Source organism: Charadrius vociferus, unplaced genomic scaffold (genome assembly GCF_000708025.1).
Source record: "Charadrius vociferus isolate BGI_N301 unplaced genomic scaffold, ASM70802v2 scaffold1228, whole genome shotgun sequence".
Taxonomy (NCBI): domain Eukaryota; kingdom Metazoa; phylum Chordata; class Aves; order Charadriiformes; family Charadriidae; genus Charadrius; species Charadrius vociferus.
The window spans coordinates 207264-229142 of NW_009649482.1; the positions used below are offsets into that span (position 1 = coordinate 207264).

At 38.3% G+C, this 21879-nt stretch overlaps 1 protein-coding gene across 1 annotated transcript in view; it reads left to right on the plus strand.

Moving 5' to 3' along the window:
* Window positions 1-1325: 1325 nt before the first annotated feature.
* The window catches only part of FGD4 (FYVE, RhoGEF and PH domain containing 4), a 41126-nt gene continuing 20572 nt past the window's right edge, over window positions 1326-21879 (plus strand). The window contains exons 1-4 of the mRNA XM_009889901.1: window positions 1326-1485; window positions 8652-8832; window positions 11799-12285; window positions 20298-20387. Of these exons, the coding sequence (XP_009888203.1) occupies window positions 8741-8832; window positions 11799-12285; window positions 20298-20387 (669 nt within the window). The 5' untranslated portion in view covers window positions 1326-1485; window positions 8652-8740. The remainder of the gene's footprint in view (window positions 1486-8651; window positions 8833-11798; window positions 12286-20297; window positions 20388-21879) is intronic.

Sequence of the window (21879 nt, forward strand, 5' to 3'; positions counted from 1 at the left end):
CAACCCCTTGTACCATCACCTTGGTCTGTCTTAGAGCTTTCAGTACTGCCACCTCCATAGAAGCGACAGAAATAGCACTTAAGGTATCTTCTTAGGCATTGAGGAATGGTGTGGGACAGAGCTCCCACTGCTGTAGTACAATACAACGTTTTGCGTATGCAGCGATACCCAAGGAAACAGAACTGAGGAATTTCTGCCTAAGATCCCAAATGTCTGAGAAGCTTCCGTACATGGTGGGCCTCATCAGATTATCCACATAGTTCTGGGACCAGCCACCTTTATGTTCTTGAGAGATCTATTGCTAATTGAATGAAGTGGAAGAGGGAAAAATGACATGTTGCAGCCGTGGTGTCTTGCATGCGTTGAGCTGCGTACCGGTGCTTTGGTAGCGTGGGTTGTTGAAATCTTGCCATGGACCTCTGCAAGCCTCCATGTTTGTAGAGGCAGCTTCTTGGTGTAGATCTGCTTCAGTGTTTAAAAGGAAAAATAAGATTCTAAGAAATAAAGCATAAATACTTGAAAATACTGTTGGAATCCACAAAAGTTGAAGAATCTTTAAGCAGCGTTGCGCAATACCTATGATGTCTCTTTTCACTGCTGTTCTAAGAGCAGGCTTGGCTGTTGCTAGAAATGGCTTGATATGATGGATTTTGCCATGGGAGAGGGAGATGGATTAGCTCAGAGGGTCCAGGCTCTGCAGACCAGTTGTTCAGAATCAGAGGATCACCTTAGGAAATGGCTGAGTGGGTTTTAGATTTGCTTTTTTTGGAAACATGCTTGCTTTTTTTTTTTTTTGTTTAGTACTTACAATAGGAGCCCTTTCCTTACAAAAAACGTTGCAATATATTTAGCTAATTTTTCATTGCAACCTTCCGTAACAAAAAGAACTTTTTTTGAATGTATAGCGTTTTGTGAACAATTTGAATATAGAAATAGAATGGCTGAACAAAAATGCTGTTTTTTTCTATAGCTGTTCTGTTGAGCAAGCACATTGACAATTCAGATCGGAAAAAATCTGTTAGAGATTGTAATCTTTCTATAGGAGATCTTAGGCTAATCATGGTGGAAGTCTTCTTTTATATCCAGTTCTTCAAAGTTTAAACATAATAAATTTCAGTGAAAGGCAAAGCATGTTTTTAGGATGAGACACTCTTAAAGGGAAGATGACTATTCTACCTTGCTCTGTAGAGAAGTATTAGTTAATTGTGTTAATAAGTTAAGTAGTTCATAAATGTTAATAAATGTGTTTATAGTCATTCTACCTTATATTTAATCCTGTCTCTAACTCTTGGGGGTTTGTATATATTTGTTTTTCAGGCGGCAGCAGCATCTGTCCAAAGCCCTTAATATTGTCTAGATCTTGTACAGCGAGTGCCACAACCAGGCTAGTTGAGCAGAATGTACACAATGAAGCGGCTCAGGGAATAAATGGAAGTCTGCCAGTCAAACAGCCCCCACGTTCAGCTTCAAATCCAAAGCCACAAGGTAAGTAGTTTCAAATATTTTTGTTAGGAAAGTTGATCTTCATCTCAGACTTGAAGAGAAATAGAGCTGCCTGAAAGAACTGTATTTGTCAGAAAGAAAATAGCGGGGTAAAAGCTTGCTACTAAACTACAAATATTCTGTAAATGCCTTGCAAATCTGTAATGTCTGATAATATTTTGCTGAAAAAGGTTCACAGCAGGAAAGCTGGACTTACTAGTATGTTACAAGCACATAGGTCAAGCTACACTTTTTATCTCAAATGTCTAGTAATTTACTGCGTGCTTACTGCCAGGGACCAAGTGTTAAATTCGTTCTCTGCCCAAGAAGTGGCTAGTAGGTAGAGATGGGAGAATGCATTTAACCCCCTTGTTTGTATTAAACTATTGCCAGGGCTTATTTTTCAAAAGGATTACTGTATTTGAGCTGGAAGGTTTTGATACTATTTTTGTTTTGGAGTGTTTGGCAGGCTGGTTTCAAGGCACAGAGGTGTTGTGGAAAATGTTCAGGGCCTTTGGGGTTCTAGCAGAGCTCGAGAGGAGCCCTCCTTCAGGAGTATGTGGACAGACAGGAACTTTGTGCGTAAAAGCTGACCAATAACATCTGCACAGTAGAAGCAAATTTCTCTTCTTTCTGTCCATGAACAATATCTTCACTTTTAGAAGCTAAATAGTTCAACCTACATGTCAACTTTATGTATCTAAACCTCAAACCATCCGTTATGTTGTCTTCTCAGTAATACTATTGATTCTGCTGAGGTTGATCACAGCAAAGAGTTACTATGTTCTGGAAATCATGGATTCAAAGCACATCTGGACTGATGTCTTTTAGGAGTGACATGCAATAGGAACTTCATTCATCTCAGAAGTTTAAAAAAAAAAAAAAGTGAGTTTAGAATACTAATATCACAATCCTGCTCAGTGAATTGGATTCAGAGACACAGTGCTGATATGACAGAAACTAGAATTACTTACAGAAAACTATATCACATCTAAGTCACATCTAGAAACCTAGAATCACATCGAGTCATCATGTAGTGGATTTAACAATCTGTGTATCAATTAATGGAAAAATGCATCTTGGAGAATTTTGCATCAGTCCTTATTCATGTTAGAGTTAAGGCAGGGAAGAAATTTATTGGGGTGTCAAGAAAGTTGGGTTTTTTTACTTAGAATAAGAGCAAAATAAAGCTGTATTTTTTTGTATTGCTTGTTTTTACGGAATCTTTGCCAGTATTGTTCGCTAAACTAAGATGTTTTTGTCAGTCACATGTAAACTTTACTTATCTGAGTAGTCTTTCTGCTCCAGTTTCTCAGTCTCTGAAACACATTCTCTGAAGCTGAGTTAAGACAACACATGTCCTTCCTAAGAAAAATATTTTAGAAATCTGTTAATGGATAAACAGAAATGGGCAATCAATAAAAAGATTTTAAGCCTTTCAAAAACAAAGCCAGCCCATGTATTAGAAATTTTAGCTGTTAGATAAATTAGGAGTTGGATATTATTGAACCCCATTCATTCAAGTAGTTACACAGCTGTTGTTGCTCTTTCGTAGCCATGACTTCTGTGTTTGTCAAAATTGCTTGCTCCAAAATGTGGCATAGCCAGGAATAGTGTTGTAGTCTAAGAAATGCAGCTGTGTAGATTATATTCAATAATACTGTTGTAAATAGTATTTTGTGCCTGCTTTGTTCATGGGCATATGTCTTCCTCTGTTTGTTTCTATTAAATATGTGCATTGTATCAAAGTTATATAGCATATCTTTTTGGCCTGTTAATTTAATTGAAGCAAAACAAAATAGAATGAATGCGAGAACCAGCTGGGAGTCCAAATGATCCAAGCAAATGAAATTGCTCTACTTTATTGGTTTAAATGTGGTTGCTGATTTTCTTTTTTATTATTATTTATAACAGCTTTTCATGTACAGGTACAGAAACATTTTTGGTTTATAGTAGCAGGAAATGTTTTTTCCAAATTGTTGTTCTAGTCATGCAAATCCTTTCACAGTAAAAGGAAACAAGATGACAGATCTGAATTGTAATGCCAGTGTATTTGGTTGTTGACGAACTAACTGCAAAATGACCTTCATCTAACCTACAAATATATATATAATTCAAATGAGAGATATAAAGTTGACTTTGAGGTTGCATTACCAGTGGGGTACATACATTTTTAGTAAACGTAGCTTTAATAGAGGAAGTAGAGCTTTAATACAGAGGAAAAATGTCCAAAATCTTGCACTTGAAGTGAACCCTGGACTCTGAACCTGTTTTGTCTGTACTTGGTCTCTGAGAAGTAGTTTAAATATTTGGAAACTGATCACTCAAGGTAGCTAGATCAAGTGAATAAATTTCTGCACAGAATCCAATATAAAATTCTTTCTTTTCATTCTTTTTTTTTTTTTTTTCCCCTGGCATTTCAAGGAGAAAACAAACAAGCTGTCTGATATGCTGACAGTAAAAGAGCAATTTTTGTTCCCCAATAATTCCTTCCATCAGCCATTTAGCAATTCGTATGTCAGATTTCTGTGTTGAGTACAGTTTGATTCATGAAAGTCTTTGCAAATTTGGAACAAAGCCTGAAACTAAAGCCTGAAACTGACTGAAGGCCGATGAGGGAGTTGAGCAAAGAAACCAGGACTGCAGAGAAAAGCAGTCGCAGTGTGTATCAGCTGTGAAACACAGCGTTTTGCCTTTGCATCAATGCATTCATTTTCTGATAAAGTGGAATAATCCAGACTGCAGGTAGTTAGTGGAAATAGCAAAATAACACTACTGAGTTCCAAGGCAAATATGATGCATGAAAGATGAAGCAAATTGTTAAATAAATTGAAATTTTCCCTTACCTACAAATACTTGGGCAGTGATCTGAACCTAACAATAGCAGAATGCACGTATTGTGACATGTACAAATTGACCAGGTTTTTTTCTAATTTCTTCTATTCCCCATGCCTTGAACCTCTTGCATGAGTTTTATGTGATGCCCAATTACAAAATCCTGGGCACTGAAACTGTTGTCTCTACCAGGCAGAATTATTGTAGGATGGAAAATATGTTGAAATGTCAACACTTCTTCAAAGCAGTGAAATGTCTTGTCAGTTCAAGACTGTGCATCAGTTGCTCATTTAAATTTTTCTAATGAGTGCTTTGGCGTACTTGTATATCTCCTGCTGAGGCTGAAGAGGGATTTTTGTTTGGGTTGGAAATGATTTTCCACTCCAGAAGATGACCTGTTTTGTGCTACTGTGAAATGGTATGGACACAAAGCATTCAACCCATAGACTTCAGCAGTCAGTTTTAGGTTATGGTCTACTGTGTAGCATCAATCCTGTCCTCCTTTCTCAGTTAATTATAATATAGTCTGTGGTTTTGAAGGTATTCAGTGGCCTGGGCCCAGAAAAGCTGAAAGACCTCTTAAAGGTCTGGGATGTAGACTGTACTTCTCTGGCAAATTAAACTTTTACAATTAAAGGTGAATTGAAGTAAAACTGAGAGCTGTTTCTAGCTAGACTTCTCCAATCTTGGTATGCTTTAAGGAACCTGCAGCAATGTCTCTTTTATCAACAAAACTGCTAAATCCCAAACATTATCTCCAGGAAGAAGATATATGAGAGAACGAAGAACACCTGATAATTATGGGTCTCATTGCTTAATATAATATTGGAAGATACTTGTTCTGATGTGATACAAGAATGTGGAAATAAACTTCCTAAAGAGGAGATGATTTTTTTTTCTCTCCTTCTGCTCAGTCTAGGTTAATAGTTGTGTTGTACTCTTCTTGCGAGTGTCAATCTTTGTATCTATCCAACTGTGCTCAGTTGATCTTCCTGAAGGTGATGGAGCATGCAAAGAGGTGATGAAGGATGACTCAGCCAGGAGAGCTGTAGTTGCTTACAACAGGAACTTTTTAACTGCGTATTTTCATGGAATAAAAATGTAGCTGCATTTTTAACCAGCAGCAGTTAAACATGTTATACTTTCCAAAAGACGAGATAAACAATCTTTGCTGACTCCAAAGCATATTAGCAAAGGTGGTTGCACCTTTTGAGCCATTTGTAGCGTTACCTCCCATTTTCTTAATGTATATACACAACTTGAATGCACAACGAGGCAGTGCAGCTTAAATCTTGATTAGCTTTTTTGGCTAGTGTTATACAGTAGCAGCTACCTGAGTATACTGAGGAGTTTTCTTTGGGCAGAATACGCAGTTCATATCTCCTAATGAGCTCAAAATTCTACAGTATAGAGACAAGTGTATTTATAGACTCAAACAGAGCTCTGTATTATGCAGGGTATTACAATGGACCAGTCTTTTCTCTTTTTTTCTTTAAGATCCTTGCTGTGTGCACACTGAAAAATAATCTGATTAAAACAAAACACTTCAGAAGTACATTGAGGGGAGAATTAATGGAATTTGTTTTCCATAATCCCTTTTAACAAGGCTGACCTTACAGGAAGGATTGTGGGGTTTTTTACACTACTGATTCTTTTCTTTTTATTGATCTTGTGACTGTCCTTTTCCCATTGCTCTATTTCTAAAACTTAAAGTAGCTACAGCAGCAGCTGATTAGGAGAAATGCTGTCTGTTAGATGGTAATAGGGAGTAAATAAGAAAATATCTTGCATTAGTGAGTTGGCATGGCTTTTAGTTTGTGGTTCTTCTCTGAAGCCATTACAGGGATTTCAAATATACTGGGATTGTGCAGTTTAAACAGAGGTTCCTCGTGCTTGCCCTAGTGAAGTGCTGCTAAACTGGAGGTTTTTTAGTAATAGCTGCAAAAGTGTGTGACACCTCCACAGCATGTCCTAGAATTTGATTTTTGTCCCAGTGGATCCAGTGTAAAAATAGCTTCCAACTAATTCCTCCTGCTTTATCAGTAGACTTTAATTCCCTCAAGTTTAGTAGTTTTAATATATCCGTGGGAGGATATTAACATTTTATGAGACGTACAAAAGAACTGAAGAGATGTATGAGTCCCTTCAATGAGAGAATTCACAGGACCGCGGGTTCTACAAAATCCATTGCAAGAGAGAGATGTCTTTCTACAAACTAGCGTCGTACTGGGCAGTAAATCTACCCAGCGTCCCCTTTCCTTCCGTCTCCTCCCTGAGGGAATGGCAGTGCCCACGCTCAATTATGTGTCCTGCTTTTTCCCAGCCCGCTTGTCTCGCCTTTTTCAGCTGTCCCACCGCCTTTGTTAGCGCAGCAAGCTATTCAGCGCTTGGACAATTATCTGATGCTCGTTGGCCTAATTCTGCCAGACCTTCTCCAAACTCCCTGAGAAGAGGGAATATAGGGAGAGCTGCTCCACCGCACTGCAGCTGCGGCTGAGCAAATGCATGCGGCTTCTCAGGAGAGGCTTCAGTTACTACAGATACTCAAGCAGTTACACAATTTAATATTCTGCTTGTTTCAGGATTGCACTGTAACTATTTGAAAATTGCAGTGTTTTAAGTCATCCTTTCTGCACTGCATCCTTCCCCAAGCTTGCTTTTTTGCTTGTGTTAGTATAGATAACATAAAGCTTGAAAAGACCGAAGATAAACATATACACAGTAAAAGCATCTGATCTACAGTAATTCTCTTCCTTCTCCCTCTGATTATTTCATTTGTCATCAATAGCAGTTGATATGATTGAAATCTTAAGCTTTTTAGGGTACGTTCATTTCTGCATAGAGTCTCTCATGGTAATTTGGACTGCAGCTATCACTACAGTCCCTCCTAAGTGCAGTTAGATTATTGGAAGGTCAGATAAATATTACCTTCTATAAATTTAATGTAAGGTAGAGATGGAAAGTCATCCTAAATCAAGTGTTTCCTTCAAGTTTGTCATAGTCTGTGAGAATATATTTGTGAGATTCTTTTTCAGCAACACTTTCAAGTGTCAGTTGATAGGATTTAAGCTAATTCCTGTGGTGCACAGGTTTTCTGGGGTAAGTCCCTAAGCTATTCTAGAGTCAGTGATGCAAGAAACATGGCTTTTTCACATCCACCTATTGTGTATCCTATAGTAGTGCTTACTTTTTCTACTATGAGAGTTGCACGTGATTCCTAATGCTGATTCCTGTCCTCCTTCCCTTCACATTTATTTGCTGGCAGGTCTGTGTAGTTACAGGAGGGCTGGTGCCTGTGGCACACCGGAGCGTGGTGCCTGTGGAGTGGTGGCTGAGCCCCTGGGGCCACCAGTTCCACTGGCACGGCATTGTCTACTCCTGCTGATTTATGCATGCCTTTTATTAAAGGGCAGATATGGTCTTTGGTTTTCATTTTCATATCAAGTGCTTCCACTCCTCCCCACTATGTTTTGGGAGTGTGTGTGGGAATGAAGAGTTGTGTTGTTGGGAATTTAAGGACCTTTTCCTTAAGTCTCACCTTTTGATGAGGCCAGAGGTGCATTGCTGTGATAGTGGAACACATTCAGGCCCTGTCTGAAATACTTTTGCTGCTCATAAATGCTGCGTAGTAGTTGCTTAAAGAGAAAAAAGTTAATGTAAAGATCCCCAGCACTTGTGACTTTGTTTGCTTTATATGTCACTGTGTCTGCTACATTAAACAATGCCTGATCATTAGTAATCTAATTAGAAGGAATGGGGTAAAAGCAAAGAAGAGTAAAAAATAATTTCTGGGGGCCAGGTTTTCAATAGTATAAATAGGCAAAGGTTCAGTGAGTAAAGGAAGCTCAAAGCTGAAGGTAATACCTTTTCCAATGACTGTTATTATTGAAGTCACAAGGGAGAAGGTAAAGAATGAGAGCACCGGAGTTTTGGGGCAGCAATTTAAATCTCTCTCTTGAGTACCACGGCACAGCTAGATCCTCTGATTATGCTTAATTCTTTTTTATGACAACTGCATTTGCAGAGGCTACATATATGTTTACTATAGTATGCTATAAAAAAACAACCAAACAAGGTAACCCCCTAATTTTCTAGCTTGTTAAAGTAGCATGTGATTCAGCTTTTATCCAGGATATATAATAAGATGCCTGATATGGCACAGTATGTAAAAGACTATATGAAGTCCTTGTATTCATAATGCAACTTCAAGTTAAGGAAAGCCAAAAGCATCTCTTCTTCATTACTGTAGTAAGTTCTTATGCAAAAATCTCATACATGTTCTGGCAGTTCAAAGAAAGAGTTCACAACCAATTGATTGTTGTTGTTGTTTGCAGTGCCTCCAAAGCCAATTCATCTGCAGAAGGTGTCACCTGTTACATACCAAATCCCTAGGCATAAAGCTTTATCAAATCAGAAACCAAGAATGGAGGAAGAGACACCCACCCCTGCTTCTAGTGTTGCAAAGGAAAAGTCCAGTAAAGTGTCAGATCTCATCAGTCGTTTTGAGGGAGGCAGGTATGTAATAGAATTTGAATTCGTTTGTAACTCTGTTGTGTGTGGATTGTTGGACCTTGAACCTGTGAGGATGAACGTCGGTACCGCGGTAGTGCTCAAACCCATTCCTGCCAGGGGAGTTTATGGCAAAACTGCATGTGTTTTGAAATGGTGCAAGTCAATCATATATTTGGCCTGTACAAGGTGTGCTTTTTCATAAGGTCCTAGTGTTAACTTTTCTTCAAAAAAAAAAACCAAACAAACCAAACACAAACAAGCTTGTAGCATTTTTAAAACACCCTGAAAAATGTCAGCAATTTGAAATCAGTGCTGATTTTAGAAAGAAACATTGGAGCTAATCTTAAATTATTTTGTTCTTGCAGAAAAAAACCCCATAATTTACTTTTATAAGCAAACAGAAAAACCTGAAAACCTGATTTTCCTTTTATACTGTCTTAACTTCTTCAGATCATTCATGTGAAGAAGGTAAACTGTACGAGTTATTTGTATTGATACGGCATACATTCTCTAAACTGTTTGCTTTGTATTACCTGGTGATTTTGGTGGAATAGCTTGGTGTTCTTGAGTTTTGATACTGCCTTTTACAGGAAGCTTTTGGAACTTTGAGAAACATGAGCCACAGAGAACTCTGCTTTCAGGAAATAGTGTTACTTGTGTGTCTTTAATTAGATGTACGTGACGCTTGTCACGACGCTTCTAAGCTCTGAAACTGAAGTTCTGACTATATCTGCTCTGTATAAAAAGAATGACCTTCCGGAAGGCCCATGACAGAGGAACAGCTCAAGAAATAGTCCAGTGACAGTTGACCGTTGCAAGATTTGGACATGGCTTTCTTGTGTTTCCTCGGGATACTGATGTTCTGAAGGGATGCCCCCTACGGGAATGAATGCATGATGTACAACAGAGCATGTCCTTCTCAGGAGCCAAAGTATTAAGACTTTAATGGAAAGAATTCCCCCTCAAGGTGGGGAAAATTTAATCTTTTATACAGAAGCAGCTGAGCATTGCAAAAGTACGTTTGTCTAGTGGAATAGAAATCATTTCAGAGCTTCATCTGCAAGAAACTTCCGTCATTAGGCAGAGGCTTTAATTGCATCGCTGTCCTGCCAGATGCCAAAAGATGGGGAAAAAGAAATTACTGCAGCACTGGAGGTCCTGTGAATTCTTCTTGTTCAGGTGTCCAGGCCTGTTATCACTTTGTTTCCCAGCCTTCCTCCAAAGCATGATTCAAGTCTTTTTAACAGTGTGGTATCCTTAGAAAAATAATTTTATCCTTTCTGAAAGGAAACTCCTCAGGTTCATTGTGCTCTACACCAATGAGCCCTACGTTTCTTCCTCCTAGACATGCCTGCTGGTTTGTACAGAAACTCTTTCAATATTATGCAGTTAAAGGAAGCTATAAAGAAAACTTTCTTATTTCTAGACTTCTAAAAATTGATACATTTTGTTTTGGGGACTAGGGGAAGCTGAGTTGCTTTTTGGCCAACATAATTCATTAAGTATACCCAATAACATCTATCCAGTGATTTAAGTTCTCCTTAACTCTATGATCTCTGCTTATGAGAAACTTTCATAATTAGCATGTGAGTTCTGGAATATCCTGCTTTGTCTATGGAAGCAATTCCTGTTTTTTAAATGAGCTTAGTTCATTTCACTTGAATTTCACTTGTAATTACTGGTCTTCAAATGACTAGGTGGCATGTTCATGAACTGCAAACTGTGATTGTCAATTATGATAACATATTTTCATTAGTCTGTACAGCTCAAAAACATGTAGGCATGGCAAAAAGTTAATTAAACCTCTTTGCTTTGTGCATGCAGTTGAGGAATGTAAATTAATTCTATCTTGGAGTTAAGCTTTTTTTTTTTTTTTAAAAAAGGCATAATCTTTACGCCACCATAGGAAAAGTGATTTAATTTTTTTGTTATATGATGGGAGAAGATGAAACTAGTGTAAGATATTTTTTGAGCTCTGTGTATGAAAGTGCAGAATATGTTTACAATATTTGTGTAAACTGTCCTATAAATAAGGAGTTTATATATACAGTTTAAAAGCAGTCTTCATATTTCCAGAAGATTAATGGTCCATACTAGAAACAAGATGTTAGAGGATAGTCATGGTCATTTTGCAGGTTGAATATGGCTTGTTAAATATACTTCAGACAAAAATGTTTAGATTTTGTTTCCAGATGTTGGTTGGTTTGTTGGTTTTTTTTAAACTATGATGAAACCAAGCACTTTTACAGAATAGGCTACCATTTATATTAGCCTAAAATTCAAAATCTCAAAAATAAAACAGAGAAAGAGATAGTGACAGGTATGATCAAGGAATTACATATGTTTAAAGCAGAGATAAAATACAGAGGGAAAAAACCTTCATCAAAGATGCAGCATGACGAAAGGACATGCTAAAATAAGGAAACGGGGAAGAAATGGGATAAAAATGTAAAACTCCTTCTGCAATATGCTGAAAGGGATGCTAAATAGTTTGGGTGTTTTTCATGCATTTGTATTAAAGAGCAGTTAGTGAACAGGCTGCTTGTTAGTTTAAGCATTGGACTGGGACTTGGGAGACCATGAGTCTTTCTCCATTTCTGCCAATAATCTTCTGGGACACTTTGGGCAAGTTGCTTCATCTATCAGTGCCTCAGTTCCCTTATCTAACACTGTAGCTGATCATACTGCCTTCCCTTTTACAAATGAGATTCAAGAAAGGTGTGTATGTAATGAATCAATATGGATGGTGCTCTGGGTTTCTAGTAAGAGATGCATGTTTGTGTGTGTTTCAATGGAATAACGCAGTTCAAGTCTCGATGGCCTGAACTTCTGAATATTAACACAGGAAAAATGGTTTGGGAGAAATTGGTTATATGGTGCAACTCTCCTACTCCCCATACCAGAGGTTTGCTAAAATGCCATGTTTAACTTTTCTCTCATCTATGTTTTGGTTTTTTTGGTGTTTTTAGCCCGTTAAATCCTAGTGATTTGAAGAAAGATTCCTCTGTTCTCCACATTTCTAAATCTCAAGGAAGATATGGGTCAACACCATCACCTCAGCCAAAACTCCCCTCCCAGCACCCATTACAAAAACAGGGAAACAGTAACACCGACAAAACTCAGGTTGCACAGCTACACACAGCCAATGGAGTAGTAGCACAAGACCAGACGGAAGATGAGGACAGGAGATTACCTGATTGTGGCTCCACTATGTCCACTACGGTTCTGGATAATGCCACCAGCAGCAGCTTGATAAATGGGGAAAGAGAAAGTACTTCCAGAGAGTCACTGCAAAGTGTGACAGCTTCTGAAGGACAGATGCTTAACAGCTGCTACAGGACTCCAAGCAGTGATACACTGCTCCCAACTGAAAATGAAACTTTAGCAATTAATACTAACGTGAAAGAAGAACCAACTGAGGAAATCAGTAAGCAAGATCTACCTGTAGAAACAAAGGTAAAAACAGAAGTTGTTTCTTTCTTGCTATATTACTACTTTGTATCTTCTTTAGATTTTTATTTACAAAAATAAGCTTCCTAGAGCAGGTCAGAAAGTTGAAAATCTTCGTTATTTTTCCCCTGAAACTGAAAATTTGTTACCATTTCCTCTACTGTTAAAAAAGGTTATTTAAAATAAAAAATCAGCAAGAGAGGTAAAAGTTTGACTATCCAGTGGCAATTCAATGACATGCTTCCAAAACAAGCAGGATGAAAAAAAAAAAAAAGAAAAAAAAAAAAAGGGAAATTTCGTTTGGTGTTGGTAATTTTATACTCTTAGCCAAGAAAATTACACAAATTCTAGAGCAGGGGGTGTGCCACCAAAAAGATATAGATGTTTTAATTGTGTTCTCAGAGTGCAGAAGGGAGAAAAAAAAAAGAGAGGGCAAGAAGTGTTGTTCTTATTTTCCCTTTTCCTTTTACCTTCCCCCACTGGGTATCTGAGAATTTAAAAAAAAAAAAAAAAAAAAAAAGTGAAACTGAAATATTTATACATGCTTAGCACTATGCTTCAGCTGTGCCAGACTACAAGGTACGCATGTTAGTGGTATATATAAAATAAAATTCCACGTGTAGTAAACTGCAGCGACAGGGCTTCAGGCAGAACTGTTGTGTGAATCCTTAATTTGGATGTAGTTCCCAAGTCAAAGCTGGAAAGGCCCTGGCAGTCTGCTAGCTATCAGATAGATGCAAGGTTTACAAGGTTTACAAGGTTTTGCAAGGTTTAGTATACTAAATATATGCCTTGTTAGCGAGAACGTATATCATGATGAATTTGAGCTTCCTCGTAAGGAATGTTTTAAATAATTAAGGGAAATAAGTGGGTATAAGAAAACCTGTCTTGGGGAATTAATTGCTGAAAAATTGTGCATATTACAGCTTCTAAAAGTTTGATTATACAGTTTGCTTTCTCGTACTGAAGCACTGGTGGCCAGTGAACTCCGTTAATGGTTTTGGTCCAGCCGTCCTACGCATGAGCCCTGGCAGAGGGGGCTGGGCTGGACCCTCCCAGCCTTCCTCTTCCCCACAGAGCCAAACAGCTGGGCGCTGATAAAGCCCTCCACTGCTTGGCAGGAGTACACCTGCATCACTTAACGACAGACCTCTCCAAGCCCTTGAGTTTGGTTAGCTAGGGGGCCCGTAGGTACACTTCCCAGTGTGAAGTCCATTTGTTGGAAAGGTGGGTCTCAAATTCTCATGTATTACAGGACAAAATATCCTAGATAATGACAAGAAGGCGCTGGGGTGTCGGGGGTTTCTTTTTTGGTTTGGGGGTTGTTTTTGCCAGTAATGAATGAACCTTATGATTCCCATCTAAACATAAGCCTGGTCACGGTCCAAGGCACCTTTAACCCACCACACCTCTCATTATGGTTCTATCTCCTGTTCGGTAATGCCTGTTTCCCCTCTCTGTGCCAATAAAATGCTGAATGCTCTGTGGGCAACGATGTTAAGCTTGAATCCAAGTCACACGGTAAGGTGCTGGCAGCGTTGTCAGGAAAAAGCACAAATGGGAGGCAGTCCTGTTGTAAAGTCCAGGAAGGAACTGGGCAAATGCTAATGGCAGCAATATCGAAATCTGTCTTTGAGCTGCTGGGTTACCAACGTGTGTGATCTGCCCAATATTGACCAAGAGTCAAATTGTGAGGTGTAGCTTGACTGTTACTAGATGTATTGTTTGCTGGTGCTAGAAGGGTAAAAACCAACACTACCACCACCACCTAAAACAAATCTGTGCAGGGTGACTCTAAAGTCAGCATTGGTGGATAACTGAATCTGTGAAACCAAACTGGGTCACACTAGCACTTTCTGAGATACCACCTTGCTTGCAATACGAGGACATCCCCTTTAGTCTAGTGAGGTGAAGAAGCATGTCTACCACACACTGATCTCAGGCCCACGCTTTACAAAATCAAACACTGATTTAGGTTGGGTTAATGCAACCTCTAGATTGAAATCAGCCCTGTGGAGGTCTGAGTAGCTGCTCCCGTGCTCTCTGGTAGAGCTTTAAGCAATTTCTGCATCCAGGCAGGCATTGGGAAGAAGTAAGAGCATTTAGACAGACTGTGATATTGCTAAGCACCCACTTAGTCAGTAAAGAATCTTAAAACTGGGATGCAGTCCAATTGAAGTTGCACTGCACTAACAGCACTCTTCCGCCCTTTTTAATTAAGCAAGTGTAGGTACAATTGAGTAAAAGCAATAGGAGCAGATGCATGTGAGTCATAGACGAACTTTAAGTTATGCATCTGATGTATATATTTTGATACTGCAGCAAAGTATCTTCTGTGTCTTGCATGCCGTATTTCCTAATCCAGGGAAGAGAAGAAAATGGTGCTATTGCACTCTAAATGCATACATGAGCAGCAGAAATAAATTAAGTCCATGGCTGGAAGGAGTGAATTAAATTGGGGAATGGTGCAAAACCAGAGAAAAATATGCTTTTTAGACTTGGAAAAGACAGCTTATTTTGAAATAATGTTGCTCTTAGAATTATTTTTTTGTTCCTCATTGCTCTAGATCTGACAAAAGTCAGATTCTTGGAGGTTCTGGAAAGGTTTAGACAAAACTTGGTAAATTTTGCAATGTTCTGAAAGATTTTCCCCAAATGACCAGAGTAGAATATACTTTATTTCTCTTATTTACTGTATTAGTTTGAAAGTCACAAACCGCAAATATCACAAGCAAAAAAACCAATTTGAAGTGAAAAGTTTCCTGCCTTGCAGCAGAAGTACCTTCTGTCATAAAATTTGGTTTGTCTGAAACATGGAGGCTCAATAGTACAAGAACATCACAATCCGTTAACTTCCTAATTAACATCATGTGAGAAATCTGCTGTGAGAGCTAACTGAAGACAAGACGACAAATGCTTCGGTTATTTGATGTGAGACTGGTAGGAAATAGGGATATACACTGCATGCATGCCACAGATGGAGAAGAATCCGTTGCACATCTTTAATAAAGTCCTTACCTGATGTCTCCTTTTAATGGCCACGTTGGGGTCTCTGGTGTTTCAGATGCAAAATGTGGTGGAGATCATACATTTCTAAACAGAAGGTGAAGTTTTGTTTTAAATAGGGTGAAACTTCCTTACTAAGTTACCTTTCAGTCAAGAAACTTGCAACCTTGAGAAAGAGAGGTTCTACCAGCTTCTTCCTGGTTCCACAATGTTATGTTCATCTTTAGCAACAGTGAATCATGAGCCAAGCTGTATATCTTCAGCACCCGATATAAAAGCATAAATCCTCTTGAGAATAATTGCCTCTTCAGGGATACCAGGTTCTCCACTGCTTTTCTTGGTTGCTGTGCAAGAAACTCAGCCATTGTTTGTGCAATGCACTGTTGCATAGAGTTAGTATGCCAGAAGGTGACGGTAGCATGTGGGATTTTCATTGCAGGTCTTGCAAAATTTAGTGCATTCCTTGATTTCAGAAACTCAGGGCTCAAGACATTAAAGGAAATCTTAAATTCTCGTGGAAATTTACATTTGTATTCCCAATAGGTAGGGAAGAAAGCTTTGGATCATGATGCAGTTATGACACGAATGGTTTTAGAAAAGAATACCTCACTGTGTTACTTTCGACCAAACTCAGCATTACAAACGAACACAACATAGATTGAATGGTACTTGTTCATATTCTACATCTCTTGCCCTGTTTGTGTTGCTTAATATATTTACTGCAAAGCCCTTGGGGCACGGGCTATACCTATATAGGGGGGAATCATATGCAGCATCATGATCATGTTGGTAGGTACAGTTTTCTTGACAGGAGATGGCTTCTGTTTGGTTTGGCTAGAAAGTTATGGCTCTATTGGGATTTAGTTTAATGTAAAGTCTGCTTTAAATTAGTGTAATTTTTTGCAAGTTTAGGACAATGGGAAAACAATGTTAGGAAATATGAACACAGATACAAAGAGTTCATACCCTTAGCAGCATTTTTCATACCTCATCTTAACTTCAGAGTTCAAGAACAATTTAAGTAAAAATTACTTGCTTAATTTCTTAAGCATTCATAGTCATGTAATGATTCTAAGGATATGCAATTTTGTACTAAAGTATATATAACTAAGCCCCGGTGAAACATTTACTGTAAGCATCCTATATAGAGATAGAAGTTTGCAGTTCTGCCTGATGAACTTTGCCAGATGTTTGGATAGAATGGAAAGTATGGTCTGGTTGAGATTATTAATTTTTAAATACCTTAGCTAATAAATGATTCAACTAAAATAATATCTGGTTTGGGTCATTTGAGATGATGGTAACAACTGACTTAAGTTACTTTCATATCTTGTCTTCGCTAAGCAATAAATTTGTTTCTTGTTTATATACCCATGTTTAGCATATGAACTATTTTATGGAAAGAAATAAAAAGTTATAATATTTGGAATAGTTAGGCACCTTGTCAAATTTTATGTGCTTATAGCTTAAAGATATGTAACTAAAACTTGTCTAAAATTGGAGTTTTCAAACGTTACTTTGTGCAAGACAAATAGAACTGAGAATTTCAGTTCAGCTGCAGCGATAGAATGAATAGCAATGTTTTATTCAAATTTCACCTTTTATCTGGAAAAGAGTAGAGGTTCATTCTTTTAAATTGCTTTAGTGCTTAAAAAACTGCCTAAACATTTTTAATGTGCATTTTGCTTTGAAGCGGACACCAGGCACATAATGTTACCTCACGCTTCTGATATTTTCATCATCGATGGAAATACTGCATCTCTAATTTGAACACTCTATATACCACACTAACCATTCTTGATTGGTTTTATATGTTGAGTTGCCATGTGTTATGAATTGTCACAGAGTTTTGAAAAGTTCCCTGAGATCATTGAGAAGTTGTCCGTGAAGCGATTGAATTATGTGTCCAGGTATACCTTGTAGTAAATTTTTCTCTTGATATTTTTTGTTAACTGCAAGGAACCAATATAAATACTGGTGAACTAAAAGCATAAAGGAATCATAGGAGGGAAATAAAAAATTTTCCATAAGAAAAGTGTGTCTATATCTTAAATTTCTACTATCTTATTATTCTACTTGTCAAAAGAGATGTGTGCATTTATGGCTACATCCCGTGAAAATAAAGCTTAACTTGTAATTTAAAAGAGAATTAAAATTCCCTTTTACCGTTAATGATTAGATTTGATACAGTAGTTCTTTACAGATTTGATACAGTAGTTCTTTAGGGAAGCATTGAAGTTCTCAGAAGTTGAATACTAACTTCATGTTTTCTATCTTTTTAAAGCTTTTTCTTTTAAGAATTTTTCTCCATTTTTCTTTACAATGCTTTTCAAGGCTGTTTTATTGAACAGCTCTTAATAATGAATGGCTCTATGTCATTCTTACTGCCACAAAACATTATTCAGGGTTTATTTCCAAACTATGTTTAAAGAGTTGCGTCTTGCTGCTTGGAATAGCCAAATTCCTGTCTGCAGAAGCCGAGCCCCTTCCTGGGGTCTGCCTGCCCTGAGCCCATAGCTTGGCTGCCCCCGCGTGCCCGCTTCAAGGGAGGGTGGGTGGGCAGCTGGAGGTAAAGGTGCAGCGCAGTGTGGCCTGTGCCGCGGCAGAGCTGGGATGGCTGCGAATGAATTCTCTGAAAGCGGAAAATAAATCTATATGTGTATATATACACACACACATATATATGCCAGCTGCAGCACTGGCTTCGTGCAATGGTGAGTCTTTCCACCATATGTGCCTTGCCATGTAGCATGATGCTGCCAGGACCCATGTGTCTACCCTTGCATCTGGTCCCGGTTCACCCCAGGTGCTCAGGACAAGAAAAGCTCCTCAGGAGACAGACGCCACGAGTAGCAAAATAGCCTATGGCCTTTTATTTCCAATAGGAAGGAAGCTGGAGTGACTTCATGGAAACCAGGTGCTCTTCTTTGGATGGGATACTAGATAAGACACTGCAGTGAGAGAATGAGTAGTGATGAGGATGGAGCTAGCAGTAGAAAACACAGCTGGGAGTTCATGTAACACGTGGGCAAATATTGAGAAGGCAAGGTGGGAAACTGAGGACTTCCCTAAAAGAAAACTAACAATACAGTTTTGTGTTATTCTTGCACTGATCTAACCCTGTGAGTGGGTGTACTTATGCTAGAATAGGAACGTGCCGCTGTGATTAAAAGATAACTGATCTGTGGTGTGTATTTTTCCCCACATAGAAGATTCCCGAGTCAGGTAGTGTCGTTGGTGCAGAAAGGAGACTGAGGTTCAAGAATTAGGGAGATGTGTAAGGCTGGTACTGAGAGGGTGGGAAAGCTGCGGGCAGTGTATAGTGGGAGAGTCAGGGGGGTTTGCCCTGACTCAGGAGTGAGGATTAAATGCTTTTTCTGAATTGCTCATTTTGTGTGATATTTTCAAGTCTGTATGCATGATTTTCCCTCTCTTAATTAGTTCAAGTAATCTTCTGAAAATTGTGGATTGGTTCTATAGCAGTGCTTTGAGGAGGAAAGTGGGGTTTTGGGGAGAGTTAAAAAAAAAAAAAAGGAAGAAAGAAATTCCTAAGGAATTGCCTCCATGGTTTTGTTCCTCAAGTCCATATGCGAGATTCCTTGTAAATGGCTGCACTAAACGGGGCATGCTACAGCGGTAATAGCTAATCCTCCAGCTCCCTGCAGTGTCTCTTGACAGCACTTAAAATGCTATTCTGTAGGTTACTCTGGTTGCTATGCTGATTTAAACAGATTTAATGAACAGCTTTGAAGTCACTATTGAAAGCCTGTATTTAGAGAGGAGGCTTGCCATGTAGCAGTGTGACTGTTAACACTGCAGATTAGAAATGAAATGTGTTCAAATTTGGAATATTTATTGAACACTGAAAAGGGGAAAAAAAAAAACCCTGCTGAAGTCCTTTAAATGAAAAGACGGTACTTTAGTATTCAGTATTCTGCAAACCATCTTTATAAATGTACTTGCAAACGTTCATCGTACTGTTGTGGAAAGCAGTGTGTGGTTTGACATCAGAAATAACTCTTTCAAGCTCTTCTATATTTTATTTTAAGAAGAATTTCTACTGTTTGTCTAGAAAATTACCACTTTCCCATAAGCACTGTGGTAAGCCTGCCATTTACTTAGGAAAGATTGAAATATTGTTAGATGTGAACACTTTTCAGTGCTAGCACTAAATCTGGAAGAAAAATCTTGTAATGGAAGTGTCATTTTGTTGAATCTGACACTTATGAGTGTCATGAGGCATTTCCCTAATGTTTTAGTATTTCAGAAGGCTGTGCTTTCATTGTTTGTTTTGAAGTAACTTTGAAGCAACTCAGAATTTTATATTCTAACATACTTAGTTTAATATTTAAATTTGAATGAACATTTTCAGTTCAGCAGAGGAATCAAAAAAATATTTTGTGGAATGAAAAACTGTAAAGTGAAAACTTCCCTTAAGATGCAAAAGTGACTTCCATAAAGACCTAGTGAAGGAGTCCTCTAATTGCAGTCAACAATTAATCAGCGAATGAGTGTATTGAATGAATATAAAACATTTTGTACGGTATTTTTCACTAATTCTGATGTGCAGAGAACAGGCAGTTCAAATAACTTTCGAAACGGGGGCGGGGGCGAACACCAACTAATCCCATCTGTTCCCTCTTACTCTGCAAATCAGTTCTTCCAGCTCTGAAAGGTCAGTGGTACTCAATTACCAGGATGTGAGCTGATCTGTTAAGTAGGGAGTTGGTGCTCTGGCAAAGATCCCTGTACAAACCGAGAAATACTAAATGTTTTAGGCTTTGAGTTTTACTCAGCAGTTCGATTTTTATCCTCCTCTGACTTTTGTGTTTGTTGATTGAACTGCTGGAAAGTTTGTATTTTTTCAAAATGGGGTGTCTATCACTAAATGCGAAGCTTAGATTTCAGTTGCTTTTTGGACTGTAAGGTAATCGTATGTCTTTTCAGCTTTTTTTTTGGTATTAAATTATGTTTTCTCCAGTATCCTAAAAGCTCTTCTCATTTTCCTCCAGGAGACAGACGAACAGAAACGTCACAAAATTGCCAGTGAACTTCTGCAAACAGAAAAAGCCTACGTTAGCCGACTTGACCTCCTAGATGGGGTACATTTTTCTTGAATTTGTTTTTATTGTCTTGCCTTGAATTCACTTAAATGGCTAGGCATGCGTGTGCATGTAAATTACATAAGTGATGGTATGTTTTTCACATTTTGCTGACTTTTCCAGTCAGTCATTTGCTCTTGCCATATAACTTTGCCTATGTTTCTCTTTTAAGAACACTCCATTTTTAAAGCTATTAGAATTTTGTGGATAGTAATGCAATAGGTTCTGTGTGTGTAGATGTCACCATAAGCAATAGCAGTGCAAACCTCATCATGGTACCCCTTCCAACAAAGGGGGTAGGTAACATTTATGCTCGCTCATCTCTTGGCTTCTGGTGATGTGGACAAGAAGGGTGTCACTTTATAATACTGAAGTCATCTACCCACTCGAAAATTACTAAATCTTTCAAATTTGAGCCACCTGAAAAGAATTCTTCTTTAGTGCCAAAGAACCTAGCAATAAGCTCATTCTAATCTGTTACACCCTATTTTCCTGCTCTATGTATAGACTCAGACCTATTGAAGTGAACAGAAATTACTTTTCTTACAAGGAAAGGGTTGAATTCTCGTGCTCTGTAGAGTCAAACTGATATTTCTTAAATGTAGAAATCTGTAGTTCTTGAGTATTTTCCTTTTTAAACCTCGTTTACTTTCTCACATAACACCTATACCCATTTTACCTGGATACCTATAGCTATGCATTGCTTTACTCCATATTTTTCTCAGATGTCGCTGTTTAAATTTCTCAGGGCCAATGCATCAGTCTTGTAAAAATAGTTGATGAAAAGCAAAAAGTCTCAACTGATTCAATAATTATTCAGGCTGCTTGGAGATCTAAGTGATTGTCCTCATGAAAGTGGATTTGTGTAGCAGACCCACATTGGGATGCATGTATGGTGTATTTTAAAAGGCAAAGTATTGCAGAAAAAAGAGCTTTGGTTTAGAGAAGTTTAAAAATAGAAAAGGAAAATGTTTACTTCATTCATAGGTTTTTCTGATGAGTAATGTACAATTATTTTCCTTGATGCGATCATAAGTGCATTACTCCTATGCCTGTTTTCCAAATATTAACTGGACAGAGCTCTGAAGAATGAGTCTCAAGCTGCTCAACTGCTGCTAACGAGAGAAAAGCAGAAGACTGGGAAGGGGCTGTTTTGTTTCTAAACTTGCTTAAAAAGTTATGTAACCTTTATAGTCTTCGAAGTAGCTTGTCAAAATTAACTAACTGTCCTCTCAGAGATGCAGCAAAGTGAGCATGGTTTAAAGTCTATGTGAAAGTGTATGGCTTTTTTCCCTTTTAAGACACTTTTGCTGTCTCAGTTGGAATTATCAGAGTCTTCAGACTCTTTTCGTCTTTCCCAAGCTCTTACCCAAACTTCTGAAGCCCTTTCTAGGGAGATGCAGTCTGTTCAAGCACAGGAGAGGGAGGTAGAGGGACCATAGCTCCCCATAAGCACTGTTTTATGTAATGTGCACATTAACAGCTGCACAGA